Source organism: Oryctolagus cuniculus, chromosome 7 (genome assembly GCF_964237555.1).
Source record: "Oryctolagus cuniculus chromosome 7, mOryCun1.1, whole genome shotgun sequence".
NCBI classification, from domain to species: Eukaryota; Metazoa; Chordata; class Mammalia; order Lagomorpha; family Leporidae; genus Oryctolagus; species Oryctolagus cuniculus.
The window spans coordinates 8,875,869-8,898,137 of record NC_091438.1 but is presented as its reverse complement, the minus strand read 5'-3'; the positions used below and the strand labels follow the sequence as shown (position 1 = coordinate 8,898,137).

The 22,269-nt window shown below is 40.6% G+C and overlaps 1 protein-coding gene across 1 annotated transcript in view; it reads right to left on the bottom strand.

Moving 5' to 3' along the window:
• The window catches only part of XPR1 (xenotropic and polytropic retrovirus receptor 1), a 227,427-nt gene that overhangs the window by 65,882 nt on the left and 139,276 nt on the right, over positions 1 to 22,269 (bottom strand). The window contains exons 7-9 of the mRNA XM_051857042.2: positions 13,656 to 13,737; positions 840 to 1,030; positions 451 to 630 (exon numbers count right to left, since the gene is read on the bottom strand). Coding sequence (XP_051713002.2) covers positions 451 to 630; positions 840 to 1,030; positions 13,656 to 13,737 — 453 coding nt within the window. The remainder of the gene's footprint in view (positions 1 to 450; positions 631 to 839; positions 1,031 to 13,655; positions 13,738 to 22,269) is intronic.

Genomic DNA, 22,269 nt, shown 5'->3' with positions numbered 1-22,269 from the left:
CAAAGTCAGTTTCTCAAATTTGGTTATCTGGCAGGGTATTCCTACCCCTTTGAAAGAACCAGTCTTTCTTAAAATATTTAGTTGACTAGCACTAATTTAACAGGAAATAGAAACAGTTTCACCACTTTAAAAAAAAAAAAACTACAAATCCGTATTTATCATAGCCAGTTAAATAACAGCATAATGAAGTAATAAATGATTATTCAATTTATAAAATCCTTCCAATATTTGGCCATTTCATACTCCATTTTAGGAGGGAAAGAAAGCAGGAACACTTTTCCCAGCTGCCCCACCCAACTGCAGGTGTATTCTTCCCAGTGTATTCTTAGTCCCTGGAGCTTCAATGTGAACAGGGCCCTCAGAAGTTGTACAGCCAGCAGCCTTCATGTCATGTCAGAGGAAGCCAAATGACCAACAGTTTAAAAATGCTATACAAGTATCTCAACTTACCAGCAATTTGAGCAGCCAAAATCTGGATTTATAATAAAAAGTTTTGGTGGGGTTGATAAGAAAGAAAAACATAAATCCATAAAGAGCAAGTGGATACACGTAAGTGGGGATGACACTAATGGGAGCAAAGAAGCATGCCAGCAGGCTCAGGCACCACAATATCCCCAAGAATCCAGCAATCTGGTAAAGGGTGGAAGAGACAAAAAGAGAAAAGGCTGTTACTTTAACTTTTGCCACTAGTCAGAAATACATTTAATAAAACAAACGTAAAAGTTATTCATTATTAAGCCAATAGTCCTCTTCAAGTGGAAGATGGATGCTGGTACCACTAAGCCAACTATACAGCCAATGCAAACTACATTCATGAGAGTCTGTTTGGCCTTGATTACCTCAAAGAGATGCTGATGAGACAGATTGCTTCTTGGATTAAGTTCAAAGATGAGCACATGGTTTACTCCAGCCTGTCTCCAACCATACGTGTTGATGCCCAGTAGAAAAAGGAATTCGATCAGAAGAAAGCCACCCCGATATATTCTTATCAAGGGCCATATACTTCTATTTGTTTCAAGTTTAAATACAGCTGAAAGAATATTAATCCAATGGTTAGTTCTAAAATCCAGAATGTCTCCTTTAGGTATCTTTCCATTCTCAATGGCATAGTCCTAGCACAAGAAGTTTTTTTCAAAATAAAACCTACACCCATATTATTTCAAAGCCTGATAACCTTGGCTCCAGGTTCTTTGCTTTCTTCAATCACTAGAATACTTTCCTAAGCGGAGACTTGTAGCATGCTATTCCACTCGTCCCTTCATTCCTGAGGTGACAGAGCGTCATGGGGAAATGACTTAGAAATGTAACACCAGCGGTCAGCTGGGGAAATCCATCATGTCACAACCTTTTTGACTTTGTTTTCTTGACCAGCAGACTACACAAAGTAATACCTACCTCACAGAGTTGCTGTGAAAATGAAAAGAAACAGTACACATGAGAGCCCTATGAAAATTTAAATGTTTCATAAATAATAATTGTTAACATTTATAAACTACTTACTATCCCTAAGTATCATTCTCTGTATTTTTACATATAATAATGATTCCTTTAATCAAAACAAATGACTCAATGAGTTAAAAAACGATCCCCACTTGATTCACAAGGAAGCCAGAGCACAAAGGTTAAGTAATCTGCTCAGGGTTATTAAGTTAGTCTAAGGCAGAGCCAGGATTTGAACCCAGACAGTTTTGCTCCAAAATTCACACCGCTAAGCACACTCAATTCCACTGCCCACACAAACGTTCAGAATCATGATTCAATAGCTCTCCAATAAAAATGTTCAAACATCTCAGCCTTGAGTATCAGGTTTACAGTTTAGTATCCAAGTCATTTTTCTCTCTACCTCTCTCTTTAACACTGTCCTTCAAATAAATAAAATAAAATCTTTAAAAGAAAACTTCTATGCTTTATAATGTCAAACAGTATTAAGAGATTTGAGAGCCGGCGCCGTGGCTCAATAGGCTAATCCTCCACCTTGCGGCGCCGGCACACCGGGTTCTAGTCCCGGTCGGGGCGCCGGATTCTGTCCCGGTTGCCCCTCTTCCAGGCCAGCTCTCTGCTATGGCCAGGGAGTGCAGTGGAGGATGGCCCAGGTGCTTGGGCCCTGCACCCCATGGGAGACCAGGAAAAGCACCTGGATCCTGGCTCCTGCCATCGGATCAGCGCGGTGCGCCGGCTGCAGCGGCGGCCATTGGAGGGTGATCCAACGGCAAAGGAAGACCTTTCTCTCTCTGTCTCTCTCTCTCACTGTCCACTCTGCCTGTCAAAAAAAAAAAAAAAAAAGAGATTTGAAAAAAAAAATAAGGTAGGAGATAAAATGTTGTATTAGAAGCTATTTTATGTATGATGGCCCATGAAGACTCTAAGGAGATGACATCTGTAGACATCTTAAGGAAGTAGAGCATAAATCATCAGAAAAACTGGAAGAAAAGGATTCTAGGTACAGGGAAAGCATAAAGGGCCCTAAGATAGGTTGGTCCAGGAACAGGAACAGGATGAAGGCCAAGGACACTATGACTGGAATGAACAGGAGGTAAAGTATTGAGTCAGCAGTGGCAGATCAAATAGGGGTTTATAGTACTTTGTTAAGTTAAGCTTTTATTTTGATGTACAATCTGGCATAAGGTTTTGCACTTAAGTGACATGATTGGATTACTCATTTTAAAGGGTCACTCTAGCTATTATGTGGAAAATAGACTACAAGGTAGCAAATCTGGAAGTAAGACTAGTTAGGATGTTATCAATGGAAAATTAAAGTTCTGTATCTTGATTCCCAAGCAAAAGTCATAGGTACATTACAACATTCAGATAAATATAAATCCCAAACAATCCACAAGAAAACTGTAAGAGTTTGTAAATTCAGTAGAGGCAGAATACAAGGTCAATACTCAAAATTCAGTTGTATTTGTATATACCAGCATCCAAAAGAATAAAATACCCTGGAATAACTTTAATCAAGGAATTGAAAGACTTGTATATTGAAAACTAAAACATATTACAGAAAGCAATTAACAATGACTTAAACATATGCAAAGAAATCTCATGTCAGAGGTTGGAAGATTTGCTACTGTTAAGATGGCAATAACATAAAAAGCAATCCACAAATTTAATGTACTCCAATCAATGCCTTTTTTTTTTTAACAGAAATTGAAAATCAATTCTAAAATTACAGGGAATTTAGGAAATTATAAAAAATCTCAAACAGCCAAAACAATGATGAAAAGCCACAAAGTTGGAGAATTCATACTTTGCAGTTTTAAAACTTACTACAAAGCTATATCAATCTAAGTAGTGTGGCACAGGAATATAAACAGATGAATTATATACAGATATATTATATAAATATAATACAGATGAATGGAATATGACTGAGAATTCAGAGATAAACTCACATATCTACAGTCAATTAGTTTTAAAAAATGCTGAGAAAATTCAGAGAAAAAAAAAATGTCTTCAGCAACTAGAGCTGAGGCAACTGGATAACCACACGCAGAAAGCGAAGCTGGATGCTCTATCTCGCATCATATACAAAAATTAGTTCACAACTGGTTGAAAACCTCAATATATGAATTAACATGACAAAAATCTTAGAAAAACAAGGAGTAAATATTCAAGACCTTGGATTTAGCAATGGGTCCTTAGATATGACAACAAAAATATATACAAAAAAAAGAAAAATAGCTAAATTGCACTTCATCAACATTAAAAAATTTTGCATATCAATGAACTATATCAAGAAAGTGAAAAGATAGACTATATGATGGAAGAAAAGAATTGCAAATCATATGACGGCACACCAAAAGGTTCACAGGAAAATGGAATTAAAAGAAACGCTGATTGTGGTGCCAAAAAAGTTTGAAATCCATGCATAATTTACTCACAATTCATTTTTTCCATGAACTTTTTTTTAAAGATTTTTTAATTTATTTATGAGAAAGTTACAGAGAGAGAGAGGAAGAGACAAGTAGAAAGGTCTTCCATCCACTGGTTCACTCTTCAAATGGCCACAACAGCTGGAGTTGGGCCGATCCAAAGAAAGGAGCCAGGAGCTTCTTTCAGGTCTCTCATGCAGGTGCCAGGGCCCAAGCACTTGGGTCATCTTCCACTGCTTTCCAAGGCCATAGCAGAGGACTGAATCGTTAGAGGAGCAGCCGAGATATGAACCAGTGCCAATATGGGATGTGGGTGCCACAGGTGAAGGCTCAGCCCACCATGCCACAGTGCCAGCCCCTTTTCCAGGATCTTTTTTAAGTACCCTCATATACCTGATAAGGGCCTAGCGTCCAGAATAGGTAAAGAATTCATATAACTTAACAACAGACAACCAGGTGGCTGGAGTTTGGGCACGGTAGGTTAAGCTGCCATGCCAGCATCTCATGCAACCGCCCGTTCAAGTCTTAGCTGCTCCACTTCCAATCCAGCTCCCTGGAATACTCCAGGGAAAGCAGTGGAAGATAGCCCAAATACAAGAGTCCCTGTCACCCTCTTGGGAGACCAGGATGGAATTTCTGGCTTCTGGTTTCATCTGTCTCATGCTTGGCCATTGCAACCATTTGAGCAGTGAACCAAAAGATGAAAGACATCTTTCTCTCCCTCTCTCTCTTATCACTCTTCCTTTCAAATAAATAAAATAAATTTAAAGAAAAAAGACAGGAGCCGGTGCTGTGGAGCAGTGGGTTAAAGCCCTGGCCTGAAGTGCCAGCATCCCATATGGGTGCCGGTTCTAGTCCTGGCTGCCCCTCTTCTGATCCAGCTCTCTGCTAAGGCCTGGGAAAGCAGTAGAAGATGGTCCAAGTCCTTGGGCCTCTGCACCCACGTGGGAGACCCAGAGGAAGCTCCTGGCTCCTGGCTTCGGATCGGTGCAGCTCGGCCACTCTGGGGAGTGAACCAACGGATGGAAGACCTCTCTCCCTGACTCTGCCTCTCCAGCTCTTTCAAATAAATAAAATAAATCTTAAAAAAAAAAAAAAAAGACAATCCCAATTATAAATGAGCAAAGGACTTGGATAGACATTTGCCCACAAAAAACATTCAAATGATCAACAAGTAAGTATACAGATGATTAATACGGCCAGTGCCGTGGCTTATTTGGCTAATCCTCCACCCGTGGCACCAGCACCCTGGTTCTAGTTCCAGTTGAGGCGCCGGGTACTAGTCCCGGTTGCTCCTCTTCCAGGCCAGCTCTCTGCTGTGGCCCGGGGAAGGCAGTGGAGGATGGCCCAAGTTCTTGGGCCCTGCACCTGCATGGGATACCAGGAGAAAGTACCCAGCTCCTGGCTTCAGATTGGCATAGTGCCAGCCATATCGGCCATTAGGGGAGTGAACCAATGGACGGAAGACCTTTCTCTCTGTCTCTCTCTCTCTGTCTATAACTCTCTCTCTCTCTCTCTCTCTAACTCTGCCTGGCCAAAAAAAAAAAAAAAAAAAAAGATGATTAATATGATCAGTCAATAGAGAAATGCTAATTCAAACAAGATGTCACCTCATACTCACTTGGATGGATTAAAAAAAAAACTCAAAAAATAACAAGCCTTGAAGAGAATATGCAGAAAATAGAACCCTCACAGATTTCTGGTAGAAATGGAAAATACTGCAGCCTCTAGCTTGGCAGTTTCCCAAGAAGTTATAGAGGTACACAAATCCATGTCAGCAGCACCATTCGTGATAGTCAAAAAGCAGAAACAATCCAAATGTCCATCAATGAATTAACAAATACAAAAATCGTGGTATGCACCTAAAATGGGATATTAGCCATAAAAGAAAGGAGCACTGTCACATGCTATAATATGAATCGACTTTTTTTTAAAGATTCATTTATTTGAAAGTCAGAGTTACACTGAGAGAAGGAGAGAGAGAGAGAGGAGAGGAGAAAGGGGAGAGGAGAGAGAGAGAGAGAGAAGAGATCATTGTCCACTGGTGCACTCCCCAAATGGCAGCAACTGGGCTGGGCCAGGCTGACACCAGGAGCTTCTTCCAGGTCTCCCATGTGGTTAGCAGGGACCTAAGAGATCACAAAACTCCACAAACAACAAAACAAGTAACCCAGTTAAGAAATGGTAAGAAATTTTTCAAACAGATATTTTTCAAAAGAGGAAATCCAAATGGCCAAAAGACACATGAAAAAATGTTTAGGATCACTAGCCATCAGGGAGATGCAAATCAAAACCACAATGAGGTTTCACCTCACCCCAGTTAGAATTGCTTTCATACAGAAATCAACAAACAACAAATGATGGTGAGAATGTGGGAAAAAGGCACCCTAACCCACTCTTGGTGGGAATGTTAAATGGTAAAACCACTATGGAAATCAGTTTGGAGATACCTCAGAAATCTGAATACAGATCTACCCTATGACCCAGCCATTCCATTCCTGGGAATTTACCCAAGGGAAATGTAATCAGCATATGAAAGAGTCATCTGTACCCCCATGTTTACTGCAGCTCAATTCATAATAGCTAAGACATGGAATCAACCCAAATGCCCATCAACTGAAGACTGGATAAAGAAATTATGAGATATGAACTCTATGAATATTACACAGCGGTTAAAACAAATGAAATCTGGTCATTTGCAATAAAATGGATAAGCCTGGAAAAATCATACTTAGTGAAATAAGCCAGTCTCAAAGGGACAAATACTGTATGTTCTCCTTGATCTGTGATAACTAATAGAGCACCTAAAATGTAATCTGTAAAATTGACACTTTGAGAAGCAATGACTTGAACAGCCCTTGTCTTGACTGTCGAAGAATAGTATTTTTTCCTCTTTTTTCATGCTATTTGTTGAACACTTTACTTAACATAGAGCTAATCATTTGTGTATAAAGTCACCTGAAAACAGATCTCAGTAAAAAGTAAGAGTGGAGGAGGAAGTTTTTAACTGTAAAGCTGTATAGTTCTGCATACATTCCTACTGACTTAGTTCTAAGGGCACAGTTTAAAAACTTACCATGGGACCCCAAATCTTATTAAGCTGGGTGGTAAAAATGCCATCTTAAGTGTTAAAGTGATCAAATAGATAGGATTAAGTGTTAAAGGGATCATATAAATAAGATCAAATGGCTGGTAATAATAATAGACAGAATTAAAAAGCAGAGCAGGTTCCAACATTTTCAAATGTAGCCTTTTTTTTTTTTAGCCCACTACAGCCAGGGCTGGACAAGGCTGACGATAGGAGGCAAGAAACTCCACCTGGTCTTCTTTGTGTGTAGCAGGGAATCAAGTACTTAGGCCATCATCTGATGCTTCCCACGTGTACTAGCCAGAAGCTAGAGAAGCAGAGTACATAGTACCTGAACCAGGCACTTTTAAGGGTTGCAAGCATTCCAAGCAGCAGCTTAATCCACTGTGGCACAACACACACCTCTAATGTAAACTTTCAGGTGTTATACACATATAGAAAAGTGGATAAATCATAAATATATAGTATGATGAAAATAATAAAGTGAATTAGTACACAGAACAAAAAATAGTAGCAGCATCCAAAAAACTCCCCACGTACCCCCAGGGCATGCATATCCTAATCGTTATCTAACACAAAGTTTTACCTGTTGTTTGAACTCTACATAAATAGAATCATGTAATAAAGACTGTGTCTACTGCCTTCTGTTACATATTTGTGAGATTCATTCATGTTCTTGTGTGTGGATTTCATTCTCGTAACTATATACTATTTTCACTAGGTACAAGTACATTAAAATTTATTAGCACTGACTAGTTCTAATACTGATGAACATCTGGGTTGTTTCCAGATAGGGAACAATTACAAACAGTACTGTAATTTCAACATTCTCACACATGTCTCTTGGTGAAAACTGTACATAGGCATTCTATAAGAGCGGGGTCATAGGTTAGTATATGTTCAGTTTTGGTAAATATGCTAAATAGTTCTTCAAGGCACTGTGCCCACTTTATTCACACCACTACAACACTCATCGTAATATTCCATTGTATAGGGATAATATAATTTACCTAAACATTCACAGCTGGTGGGTATTTGAGTGGTTTTTTTTAAGTTTTTGCTATTATAAATAAAATGCCAGTGAGTACTCTCCTTGCATATATATCTTTACACCAATGTATACAAGTACTGTAGTTACTGTAAGAAGTAAAATTGCCTGGGGCCTGTGCTGTGGCACAGTGGGTAAAGTCACTGCCTGCAGTGTTGGCACCTCACATGGGTGCTGGTTTCTGTCCAGCTCCCTGCATTATATTGTGCCCATGAAATCCGCAGAACATGGCCCAAGCGGTTGCGCCCCTGCACCTGCATGGGAGACCCAGAAAAAGCTCCTGGCTCCTGGCTTCAGATGGGCCCGGCTCTGGCCATTGCAGCCATTGGGGAGTGAACCGGCAGATAGAAGGCCTCTCTCTCTCTCTCTACCTCTCCTTTCTGTAACTCTACCTTTCAAAAAAATAAGTAAATCTTAAAAGAAGAAGAAAAAGAAAACTGCCTGATCAAAGTGATTGTAAATATAAACACATTATTCTCAAAAGAGATTCTAACAATTAATTCTCTTACTACTAAATACTAAATAGGAAAGCACCTATTTTCACACCCTTAAATTCACTCTAAATAATCAAACCAATAAATGAACTTGATATATTTCAACTGTATTAAATTTTGCTAGTAATCTGTCAAGGAAACAAGTCCAAAAAAAAAAAAAAAAAGCCAAAGCAGGCAACTGTACATCATCATGAAACTGAGTATCTAGAATATGTGATTTTCAGGCAAATTACTAAACATCAGGCCATGTCCCCTTGAGAAACCACAGCAATTATGCACATTTTTATGTGAATGTTTGGGGAAAAAAATCATGCTCATACATGCATTACTACTGCTGTGTTTTCTCTAACTCTCAACATTTATCTTTGAGCACCCACTGGGAGATAAATAAGGACAGATAGCTGGATTTAACAATATTTATCCACTCCCACCAAGTAAAGGGTTCTGAGGTGAGAGAACATAATGCATAATACCAAATGCATAAACCACACATGTTAAAAAGTAGATCAGTCTTTTCACAAAAGCAGCCTATATTTACTAAGGAAAGTACACCTCAATTTACATCTTTTACATATACTACCAAATTATTTTCCACAGAAATTGTAACAATGTATACTCCTAATACTAGTATGCAAGTTTTTTTTAATTAATTCACATTAAAATGTTTATTTTTTCTTAAGTCTTATTTAACAATGATGATGCTAACACCACACTCGTATCTTGGAAATAAAAGATATAAATTAACCTACTCCCTCCTCTTTCATCCTTCTCACCCCATACCAACTGTATCTCTTTGCTCTTCTGTCCCCTTCCCTTAGAACGACTTTCATTCCATCAACATCTTACATAAATGCCATTTCTTCCATAAACCCTTCTCTGGTGCTGTGGATTGAAAGTAACCACTTGTTCCTTTGAACTGCTTAGAACATTTAACACCTTCTTACAATATATCTGCAAGGTGTCTGGCACATAACAAAACTTCCCAGCCAGATGAATCAATTAATTTACAAGCTTTCATTGGAATTCCGCTCTGGGCGAGGTTCACCGGTCCCAACCTCTGTTGGGAGGACTCTTTTTGTAGATACAGGGCGTGGGGGTTAAAGGTTGAGGCGGGTCTGATCCCCACTGGTTGACCTTTAGGCACCTGCAGGGACCCTGACAAGGACTTTTCATCCCCAGAAGTGCGGGTGGGGACTCTCCATTCCCGGAAGTGTGGGCCTTCTCTCCCTGCAGATCCCAAAGCTACCAATATCATTATTATTTTAATATGTACCTTGATTTTTATGGGCTAGTAAATTTCATAAGGAAAGGGATTCTTTTCTACCTTAAGACTCCAGAGTATCAAGAATAATCATGAGATCCATAAAACTTATTTATTGAATCAATCAATGATTTCTAAAGCAACTCTGAAAATTTAAGATATTTAGGGGTCGATGCTGTGGCATAGTGGGTAAAGCCACTGCCTGCAGTGCCAGCATCCCATATGGTCACCAGTTCAAGTCCCGGCTGCTCCACTTTCGATACAGCTCTCTTCTTATGGCCTGGGAAAGCAGTAGAAGATGGCCCACGTCCTTGGGCCCCTGCACCCACATGGGAGATCCGGAAGAAGCTCCTGGCTCCTGGCTTTGGATTGGCACAGCTTTGGCCATTGCAGCCAAATGAGTGAACCAGCGGATGGAAGATCGCTCTCTCTCTCTGCCTCTCCTCTCTCTGTGTAACTCTTTCAAATAAATAAATCTTTTTTTTTTTTAAAAAAAGGATATTTAAGTTCATTAAATATGAGCAGATGAGGAAACTATTTCAGAGAAGTTAAGTTTTGTCCTTAAAACTGCTAGAGCTGGGACTAAAACCAAGGAAGACCTGTTTTTTCCCACAACAACTGGCTAGATAAACTAGGTCAAAGATTTCTTATTGGAGAATTTCCATATACGCTATATAAGTAAAATGTATTCACCCTAAATAAGTAGGAGTATATTTAAAATATGATCATGAATCCTATCAGTAGGAACCATGAAGTTAGGGTAGACAACAATAAAGTTGGTTTTTAGTAACTGGTGGGAAGGAAAATACAAAAACATAGTTAACTATGTAAAATTCATATGCTCTCTAAAAACCATTGTGACTTGAGTTATAATTTCATAATGCTCAAGTTACAGCCTTAAGAAAAATATTTATGAGGAATAATGAGTTCAGTAACTTATTTCTCAGACATCTGCTATATGCTTTGCACTATCTTAGAGAACTGAAATAAAAATGAAAAACTCATCATCCCTGCCATAGAGATAAGCATGTCAATGAGAAAAGCCGCCTCTGTTTGAGCACTATTATGATCACTAAAAGTCCAAAACAAAATATAGTGGGTATAATATGGTACCATGTATTTATAAACCGCATTTCTTTGCAGTCTGGGGCTAGCATTGTGGCACAGTGAAGCCACTGCTTGGGATCCCAGCATCCTCTACCAGAGCACAGGTTTGATCCCAAGCTACCGAACTTCAGTGGATGATGACCCAAGTGCCTGGGCCTCTGCCACGCATGTGGGAGACCATATGGAATTCTGGGTTCCCGGTTTCAGCCAGGGATACCTTTGAAGCCATTTGGGGACTGACCCAGCAGTTGGAATATTCTTCTTCCTTTCCCACTTTGCCTTTCAAGTAAAATATCTAAATAAATAAAGTAACATCTGTTTCTAAATCGTATTTCTTTTCACATCTCACCATGCAGAAATTACTTTTTTCTTAATGATTCACAGTTACAATTATGAGCATAATTATATAAACTCTTAAGGTAAATAAAGATTATCTGTGCATAAAAAAGTTCTTATCTGCAAGAAGATTTGAGACTCTGTTCTGTCTTTTGCCATTTGTGCATTTCCTGTCTATCACTTATTTTCATCTTTTTCCTTCTCTTCCAACCATACAAACATCTCGAGTATTTTGTGAGTCCCTACTATAGTCTAGGAGGTATTCTAGGTGCTGGAGGTATAATGGTGGACAGGAGAGACAAGAGCCTAGAAGTCAAAAAGTTTGCATTCCAGTGGAAAAATAGATAACAAGAAACATAAGTACACAATATAATGTTATGGGATTATAAGCACTCTGAGGAAAACTAATGCAGGCTAAAAAGACAAAAGGGAGTAGAATAGACTATTTTAGGGCAAGGTGATCAGGAAAGGCCTTTCTGAAGGGGCAGCATTTGGATAGAGGCCTTTATGAATAAAGTAAGAGAGTAAGCCCTGCACACATCTTGTGGAAGGCAATGTCTTACACGAGAATGGATCTGGTATATTCAAGGAATAGCAATCACACAAGTGTGGTTGCAGAGTGTGAGGGAGGATGACAGGATATGAAGTAAGAATTCCCTTGGAGATGGAAGGTGAGATCCTGTGAGGTCTTGTAAGCCACGGCAAGGAGTTCACTAGTGGCTGTCAGTGATGTGGGCAGGGAGGTAGCTAGGAAACAAAGAGGAGCTGAGAGACTGCCAGCAGCATCTGGGCCACAGCCTGACTGCTCTACACCCCATCTCCTTCCATGCCTATGCATGGACCTCAGGCCCTCAACACCCATTCTCCATTATGCACTAAGCCTTCCTTTCCATCACATGCTGAGACGTGTTCCCTAGAGATGACCACGTGTGTGCTCAAGCCCCACATGGAGACACCATAACACGTCTGAGACCCCCCAGATAGGAACATGGAAGCAAGTGCCACTCAAGCTCTGCCTCCAACTCCACCCATGTGAGCACTGAATTAGGGCTCTACCCCCTCTCTACGAAAGGACAAGTCCACTTTTGGTGAAGGCTGCAGTTCTTCCTTTCTCATGAAAAGTTCACCACACTCAGGTCTGAGCGTGTACTTGCCCTTTAAATAAATCTTGCTTTCCTGTACACCTTTAAGCTTCTTCCTTGAACTCTCACACGGGGAGGGAAGAGCCTGGAACAAGCCCCACCGGGAGGCCCCTTAACCCACAACGTGAGGAGCCAAGAGGGAATGCAGGGAGAGAGGTTCAGAAGGCTACTCTGGCATGCTGAACAAGAAATGGCTGCTCAGACGGGACTGGCAGAGGGCTGAGGAGTGATCAGACTTAGAGCACCTTTTGGAGACAGAGCGACAGGATTTGCTGAAGGACTGGAGATGGAGTACGAGGAAGAGAGGCTGGAAGTTTTTAGACTGAGAAATGGCATGAAAGATGGTGTCCTATAGAGGACAAAGCATATTTAAGGTAAAAATCAAGCGTTCTTTTGTATATCCAAGTCTGAGATGTCTATCAGACTTCTATCTAAGTAGACAATCAAATGTCATTCAGAGAAGACTGCACTTGGGAGCATTAGCATACAGATGGTATTCATAGCAAGAGGCTTGAATAAGATCGCCTAGGGAGCAAAGAAATGCAGAGAGAAAACTCAAGGACTGAGCCTGCTAGTACTCCTCAGCATCTCAATGTCACAATCAAAGGTATGGCTAGCAAAGGATCCTGGGAAAGAACTGCTGGCGAAACTTAAGGGGAAAACCAGCAGAGCATGGATTTCCAAAAAAAAAAAAAGCCATAAATAAAAGTGTTTCAAGACGTAGTGATCAACAATGTGAAATGCTGCCAAGAAGTATGTCAAATTTTGTAGAAAGTAAGATTATGCCTACCTTTTGCTGTTACATTATTTCTCAACGGGGAAACACTAATGCTCCTAGCAATCCTTCCTCCTTCTTTCTGATTTCTAACTCTCACAGACTACAAAATTATATAACCAAGCTTTCTTAAAACAATATGCAAAGTAACTGTCAATATATTCTGAAAAGAATGTTAGGGTCTCCAATAAGCAAAGTCAATGATTTTTAGTGAATGAATTTTGTAACAAATTATTTATCCTCAACTATGATCAAGGAAGCTGAAGTTCTTGATAACTGAATTCTAAAAAGTCTGAAACAGCACATAAAAGCTGGAAAATGATGAATAAATCACACACTAGCAATGCTTTAAAGTATGACCATATCCAAAGAAGGAAAAAGAATAAACAAAAAGCCCCACATCATTTATAAAAACCAAAAACTAACTCCTTTCGACACCTTTCACAGATGCATGTTTGATTCATTATAGATGGACAGAAGATAACAAAGTCACATTAATATATAAAAATAATCCAAAATTTAAATGACTTACCGGCAAGCACAAGGGTAATATTCAGCACAATGAATATTCCACAAAACAGACCAACTCTAAAAGTAGTCCATGCTGGTGCAGGCTGTGAACAGAAAAACAGCACTTTGGGTATAGGTTAAATGTTATAATATAATAGTAGTGTAGAGCCTCAAAGTTCTATTATGAAAATTTTATTTTATGGTCTGAATTTCTATAAATCTGAACCACAGAATCATCTATCTTTTATCATCCTATAATAACTGTAATAGAGTTGCCAGTTAACTGGATTCTATAGAAAAACCTGAGCCGCAGAGAAAGTGATTTTAAAAACTACTGTTTTCAGCCGGCGCCGTGGCTCACTAGGCTAATCCTCCACCTAGTGACGCCGGCACACCGGGTTCTAGTCCCGGTCGGGGTGCCGGAGTCTGTCCCGGTTGCCCCTCTTCCAGGCCAGCTCTCTGCTGTGGCCCAGGAGTGCAGTGGAGGATGGCCCAGGTCCTTGGGCCCTGCACCCCACGGGAGACCAGGAGAAGCGCCTGGCTCCTGCCATCGGATCAGCGCGGTGCTCCAGCCGCAGCGGCCACTGGAGGGTGAACCAACGGCAAAAGGAAGACCTTTCTGTCTCTCTCACTATCCACTCCGCCTGTAAAAAAAAAAAAAAAAAAAAAAAAAAAAAAAAAAAAAAAAAAACTACTGTTTTCTAAAATAAATAAAATGAAGTATCTTAGATTTTAACCATAAAGGGGGTTGGGGTGTGTGGTACAGCAGTTAAAGCCACCAGGGAGCGTTAGGGATAAAGCCCCACCTCCACTTCAGACAGTTTCCTGTTAACCTGCAACTGAGGAGGCAGCAGATAATGGCTCAAGTAGCTGGGTCTCTGCCATTCATGTGGGAGATCCAGAAGCAGTTCCAGACTCCTGATTTCTGCATGGCCAAATCCCTGCTATTTTTTCCATATGGAAAGTGAACCAACATCAACAGGTAGAAAATCTCTTTCTCTATCTCTCTCTCTCTCACACTTTGCCTTTCAAATAAATAAATAAACTTTAAAAAATTAAAAGGAATGATACACATGAAGAAAGATAATCTTATGGACTTAAGTATTTATAATGAATGTTATAAACATTTTTATTGCTATTAGAGGTGGTACTACATTTCAGGTATTTTAAATGTTTTCTAAAAACTTTAAAAAATATTGAGACTCAATCTTTCTTACTTATTATTATCAATAAAAGGTATCAGATTGAAAACATCCAGAGGAAGATGGCCATGTTATTTTAAACAAATTATCTTTAGTTTCAAAAATTGCATAATTTATCACATACACTAAAAAAATGTATACCAGTGAACTCAGAATGGTAGAAATGAATAGTAACAGAGCACTACACAGTACCTAGTACTCTTCTTTAGAAGCAGAATATGCCCATTAGCTTTGAAGTCTCTACAGCTCCCTGATCCGAAAACCTGCCCGCCTTACCAGATAACCATTCCATGCTTTCTTTACCTTAACACCTCTACATACATTCCTAAATACCTGCATCTTTTAAAATTAGTTATAAGAAGTTTTATTCAGATATAACTAATTATAATAATACATACTTTAAGTATGTAATTTGTTTTTCTTTTGGTTTAGAATTTTTCTTTAATTTACGAAGTTTGACTATGATATGCCTATATTAAAAACTGCTTTACTGATTAAATTGACATAAACTACACATACTGGGTACAATTTATCTATGAAACCACCACCATAATCAAGACAATGAACATACCCATGACTTCCAAGAATCTCCTCACGCCTCTTCTTAGCCTTCCACTTCAAGCCATACTACTCTAGCTCTGATTTATGTTTTGTCACAATATATTAGTTTGCATTTTCCAACCCTTGGGTAGGTGGAATCACAAGAATTATACTGTTGTTTTCTGGGTCTACATTCCTTCTGTCAACATAAGGCATTTGAGAGTCATCCATGTTGCTGCATTATCCGTAAGTTATTCCTTTTATTGCTGAGTATTAAATCATTGTATGGATATATCACAAATTGTTTATCATTCACGTATTAATGGACACCTGGATTTTTAACCAGTTTTAGCTTCTTATAAATAATGCTGCTATGAATGTTTATGTATCCGCCTTTATATGGACATATGCTTACACTTAGGTAAATATTTAGGAGTATAACAGATCATATGTTAAAAGCGTAGTGGCTGCGGCACCGTGGCTTACTAGGCTAATCCTCTACCTGCGGCGTCGGCACCCCAGGTTCTAGTCCCAGTCGGGGCGCCGGATTCTGTCCCGGTTGTCCCTCTTCCAGGCCAGCTCTCTGCTGTGGCCTGGGAAGGCAGTGGAGGATGGCCCAAGTCCTTGAGCCCTGCACCCCATGGGAGACCAGGAGGAAGCACCTGGCTCCTAGCTTCGGATCGGCACAGCGCACCAGCCGTGGCGGCCATCTGAGGGGTGAACCAACGGAAGGAAGACCTTTCTCTCTGTCTCTCTCTCTCACTGTCTAACTCTGTGTCAAAATATAAAAATAAAAAATAATTAAAAGTGTAGTGGTGGACGGCCAGTGCTGTGGCGTAGTAGGCTAAGCCTCCACCCATGGAGCCATCATCCCATACGGGTGCTGGTTCATGTCCCGACTATTCCTCTTGAGATCCAGCTCTCTGCTATGGCCTGGGAAAGCAGTGAAGGATGGGCCCCTGCACCCGTGTGGGAGACCCAGAGGAAGCACCCGGCTTCGAATCAGCCCAGCTCCAGCAGTTGAGGCCATTTGGGGAGTGAACCAGTGGATGGAAGAACTTTTTCTCTGTTTCCCCCTCTCTCTGTCTGTAACTTGCCTCTCAAATAAATAAATAAAATTTTAAAAAATAAAAAGTGTAGTGGTTATACCATTTTACATTGCATCACAGCATATGAAATATGAGAACTCTTGTTCCTCCAATATTTATTATGATTACTTTTTAAATTTTAGCTGTTCTAATAGGTATTATAGCATTACTGGTTTAATTTGCATTTCCCTACCACATAATGATACTAAGCATCTTGTCACATGCTAATATTTTTACCTATACATACTTGATAAAGTTCCTATTTACCTTTTGTAATGAAATTCTTTATAAACTCTTCTTTTTTTAAATAGCATCCACAAAGTAAACTAGTCTGGAGTGCAGATGAATGAATTTTTTTTTAAAGATTATTTTACTTATTTGAAAGACAGAGTTACAGAGAGAGGTAGAGTCAGAGAGAGAGAGGTCTTCCGTTCACTGATTCACACACCAAATGGCTACATTAGCCAGAGTTGAGGTGGTCTGAGGCCAGGAGCTTCTTCCCTGTCTCCCATGTTGGTGCAGGGGCCCAAGCACTTGGGCCATCTTCTACTGCTTTCTCAGCCCATAGCAGAGAGCTGGATCAGAAGTAGAGCAGCTAGGACTCGAACTGGAACCCAAATAGGATGCCAGCACAGTAGGCCGGGACTTTAACCTACTGTGCCACAGTGCCGGCCCCTCTTTATACATTCTTGACATAAGTTCTTTATCAGATATGTTTTATAAAAATCTTCTCCTAACGCTTTTCATTAATTCTCTTAGCATCTTTTTAAGAATAATAAGCTTTTGGGGCCAGTGCTGTGGTGTAGTGGGTAAAACTGCTGCTTGCAATACTAGTATCTCAAATGAGTGCCAGTTGCTCCATTTCCAATGCAGCTCTCTACTAATGGCCTGGGAAAACAGCAGAAGATGGCCCAAGTGCTTAGGCTCCTATTACCCAAGCGGAGATCTGGAAGAAGCTCCTGGTTCTGGCCTGGCTCAGCCCTAGCCATTACAGCCATCTGAGGAGTGAACAGGTGGACGAAAGATCTCTCTCTAACTCTTTCAGACAAATAATCTTAAAAAAAAAAAAAAGAAGAAGAAGAAGAAGAAATAAGAAGAAAAAAGAAGGAAGAAGAAGAAGAAGAAAGGATAGAAAGTTTTTTTTACTTTCATAGGTGTTGTTAGTATTGTCGCTCCCCCTCTTCGCGGAGGAATGACACAGGACCCTGCGCTGTTCTTTTGTCTGCTCGGCCCTCCCCGGGTTTGCTGCTGGTTCTTCCCGGGTTGGCTGCCGTCCTTCCACCTCCATGGAAGGGCGGTGCCCCCTGCCACTTTCCCCACTTCTGCGGGGGAGCGGCACACCGCCGGCCGGCTCTCTCGGGGGCTGCTCAGGTGTTCCTTCAGATAGATGTTCCTGGTGCATGTTGTCTCCTCCTTTATAGTCCTCTTCCACCAATCCCAACTCTGCTACCCACACGCCGAGTACGCTGCTCTCCTCCAATCAGGAGCAAGTCCTACAGTTTATTGGCTGAACTGGAGGCAGCTGCGTAGAAGCTGTTTACTCCTCTCCCAGCGCCATATTGTGGGAGAGCAGATGCATAGAATAAGTCTTAATTCCAGTAACTTAGTCTAGTCCGAGTTGCTCCCCACAAATATCATTTCAAAGAATTTTTTTTTATTTGAAAGGCAGAGAGACAGGAGAGTATGCATGCATGTGTGTGCACGTGCGCGCGCACACACACACACACACACACACCCCCTGAGAAACAGAGAAAGAGATATTCCATCCATTTGTCCACTCCACAGATGGCTACAAAAGTCCGGTCAGGGTCAGGCTGAAGCCAGGAACCAGGAACTCCATCCACATCTCACATAGGTGGCAGTCAACCCAAGTGCTTGAGCCAACTTCTGCTGCATCCTTAGGCACAGCTGTAGGAAGCTGAATCAGAAACAGAGCAACTAGGACTTGAACTAGCACTCTGACATGGGGTACTAGCATTGCAAGTGGTGGTTTAACCTGCTGGGCCACAATACTGAACCTTCTAAGAAATCTCTGAGTAACCAACAGTCACTAGGCTATTGTAGGTTTAGATTAAATTTGGGGATATGGCACATTCAGAATTATATGGGGTGAAGTATGAATAAAAATTATGGTGCTAGGGCATATTGAATCCAACTATTATAGCATCATTTGTTGAAAATACTTTTCCTCCACTGATTTGTCTTATATGTGTACTGAAAATTACTTGCCCATATATGTTAGTCTACTTTTGAACTCTATTCTGTTCCATTGATTATATGCTTATCTTGGCATTAGTACCACACTGTCAAGAGTACTATAGCTCTAATAATAAGGTTTTTTTTTTAATTTTTATTTATTTATTTGAGAGGTAGAGTTACAGACAGTGAGAGGGAGAGACAGAGAGAAAGCCCTTCCGCTGGTTCCCTCCCTAAATGGCCACAATGGCCGGAGCTGCGCCAGTCTGAAGCCAGGAGCCAGGAGCTTCTTCCGGTCTCCCACAGTGGTGCAGGGGCCCAAGGACTTCAGCCATCTTGTACTGCTTCCCCAGGCCATAGCAAAGAGCCGGATCGGAAGAAGAACAGCCGGGTAAGAACCGGCGCCCATATGGGATGCAGGTGCTGCAGGCAGAAGATTAACCTACCTGTGCCTTGGTGCCAGCCCCTATTAATAAGTTTTGATATTAGGTATTTCTTTTCTTTTTAAGATTTGTTTGTTTACTTGAAAGGCAGAGTTGGGGTGGGGGAGGCAATCTTCCATGTGCTGATTCCCTCTACAAATGGCAGAGTGAATGGCTGGAACCAGACCAATTTGAAGCCACAAGCCAAGAGATTCTTTCAGGTCTCACATGGGTGCAGAGGCCCAGGTACTTGGGCCATGTTCCTCTGCTTTCCCTGTCTCATTAGCAGAGAGCAGCTGGGACTTGAACCAGTGCCCATACAGAATACCAGTGGCTTTACCTGCTGAGCCACAGTGCCAGGCCCGCTATCAGTTACTTCCGATCTTTCACTTCAGTTGTTCCAAAGTTGCTCAGGACCTATTCTATTCTATTCTAGGTCCTTTGCATTTTCACAAACAGCTTAAAATCAGCTCAGCAATAAAAAAATGTTTGAGATTTCTGAGTTGGATTGTATTTTATACAAAGATCCATTTAGGATGCAATATATAAATACTGGGTTGGGTTCAGCATTGAGGCATAGCAGATAAACACCAGTTCCAGACCCAATTCCAATTCCAGTCCAGCTCCCTGCTAATGCACCTGGGAAAGCAGAAGAAGGCACAAGTGCTTGGGCCCCTGCACCCATGTGGGAGACAGGGAAGAAGCTCTGGACTCCAGGCTTCAGCCTGACCCAGCCTTGTCTGTTGCAGCCATTTGGGGAGATCTCTCTCTCTCTCTCTCTCTCTCTGTAACTCTGTATTTCAAATAAATAGATAAACCTTATTTTAAAAAATAAAATTGGTTTTATTCAGTATACTCATCTACATGTTTTTATTAATTTTATTTAAGGTATACAAATTTTATGTACTTCATATATACAGACTTAGTAACATAGTAACTTAGTAACATCCCATCCTGCCTTCCCTCCCACCCATGTTCCCACCCTTCTCCCTCCTTCCTATTTCCACTCTTAATCTTTACAAAGATCTATTTTCAGTTAACTTTACACTCATAAGGTTAACCCTACACAAATAGTATGAAGAAAAAAAGATTGTTCCTCAACAGTAGATTCAAGGGCTGCAAACAATCATTGAATCTCAAAATGTCCATTTCACTCCTATACATTACATTTCAGGTACTCTATTAGTTACCACAGATCAGGGAAACTTATGATATTTGTCTTTTGGGGACTGGCTTATTTCACTAAGTATAATGGTTTCCAGTTGCATCCATTTTGTTACAAAAGACAGGATTTCAATTTTTTTTTTACAGCTGAGTAATATTCCAGAGTGTATGTATCCCATAATTTCTTTATCCAGTCATCAGTTGATGGACATCTGGGTTGATTCCATATCTTAGCTATTGTGAACTGAGCTGCAATAAACAAGGCGGTACAGATAATTCTCTCATATACTGATTTCATTTTGTTTGGGTAAATTCCCTGAAATGTGACTGCTGGGTCATACAGTATATCTATTTTCAGCTTTCTGAGGTAACTCCATACTGTCCTCCACAATGGTTGTACCAGTCTACATTCTCACCAACGGTGGATTACAGTACCTTTTCCCCCATATCATTGCCAGGATTTACTGGTTTTTGATTTCTGTATGAGAACATTCTGACTGGGGTGAGGTGAAACCTTATTGTGATCATGATTATGATAGTTCGTGATCCTGAGCATTTTTTCATGTGTCTGTTGGTCATCTGAATTTCATCCTTTGAAAAATGCCTGTTCACGGATGTCCTAAACAGCACTCTGGCCTCAGAATCAGCCCTATGGCCTCAGAATCAGCCCTAAAGGCATTCAGATCCGGCTGAAAAGCCCATGAGAGTATTTCAGGCATGGAAAGCCAAGACACTCTGGAAAAAAAAAAAAAAAAAAAAAAAACAACCACACCTAAATGAAAGATCTCAGTGAGTGAGATCCCAGTGGAAAGAACAGGTCTTCAAAGAAGGAGGTACCTTTCTCTGAAGGGAGGAGAGAATGTCCACTTTGACTATGACCTTGTCTAAATATGATCAGAGTCGGTGAACTCAAAAGGCTTCCATAGCCTTGGAAACTCATGACTGGAGCATAGGGAGATTACTGATGCCATAAACAGGAGTGTCAATTTGTAAAGTCAACAACAGGAATCACTGTGCACTTACTCCTCATGTAGGATCTCTGCCCTTAATGTGCTGTATATTGTGATTTAATGCATAACGAGTACTCAAACAGTATTTTTCACTTTGTGTTTCTATGTGGGTGCAAACTGCTGAAATCTTTACTTAATGTATGCTAAACTGATCTTCTGTATTTAAGAAAATTGAAAATGAATCTTGATATGAATGGAAGGGGAGAGAGAGCGGGAAAGGGGAGGGTTGCAGGTGGGAGGGAAGTCATTGGGGCAGGGGGAAGCCAATGTAATCCATAAGCTGTACTTTGGAAATCTATATTCATTAAATAAAAGTTAAAAAAAAAAAAAAAAGAAAAATGCCTGTTCAAGTCCTTTACCAATTTCTTAACTGGATTCTATGCTATTGTTGTTGAGTTTGAGCTCTTTATAGATTTCGGAAATTAATCCTTTATCAGCTTCACAGTTTACAGATATTTTCTCCCATTCTGTAGGTTGCCTCTTCATCTTGCTGGGTATTTGTTTTGTGGTACAGAAGCTTCTCAGCTTGATGCAATCCCATTTGTTAATCTTGGCTTTGATTATCTATGCTTCTGGGGTCTTTTCTAACTAGTCTTTGCCTAGGCCAATGTCTTGCAGGGGTTCTCCACTATTCTCTAATAATTTGATAGTATCAGGTATTAGGTCTTTAATCCATTTTGAATGGATTTTCGTGTAAGATGTAAGGTGGGGGTCCTGCTTCATACTTCTGCATGTGAAAATCCAGTTTTCCTAGCACCATTTGTTGAACAGACTGTCCGTGCTCCAGAGATTGGTTTTGACTCCTTGGTCAAATATAAGTTGGGCCAGCGCTGTGGCGAAGCAGGTTATCACCCTGGCCTGAAGCGCTGGCATTCATATGGGCGCTGGTTCGAGTCCCGGCTGCTCTACTTCTGATCCAGCTCTCTGCTATGGCCTGGGAAAGCAGTGGAGGATGGCCCAAGTTCTTGGGCCCCTGCACCCACATGGAGACCTGGAAGAAGCTCCTGGCTCCTC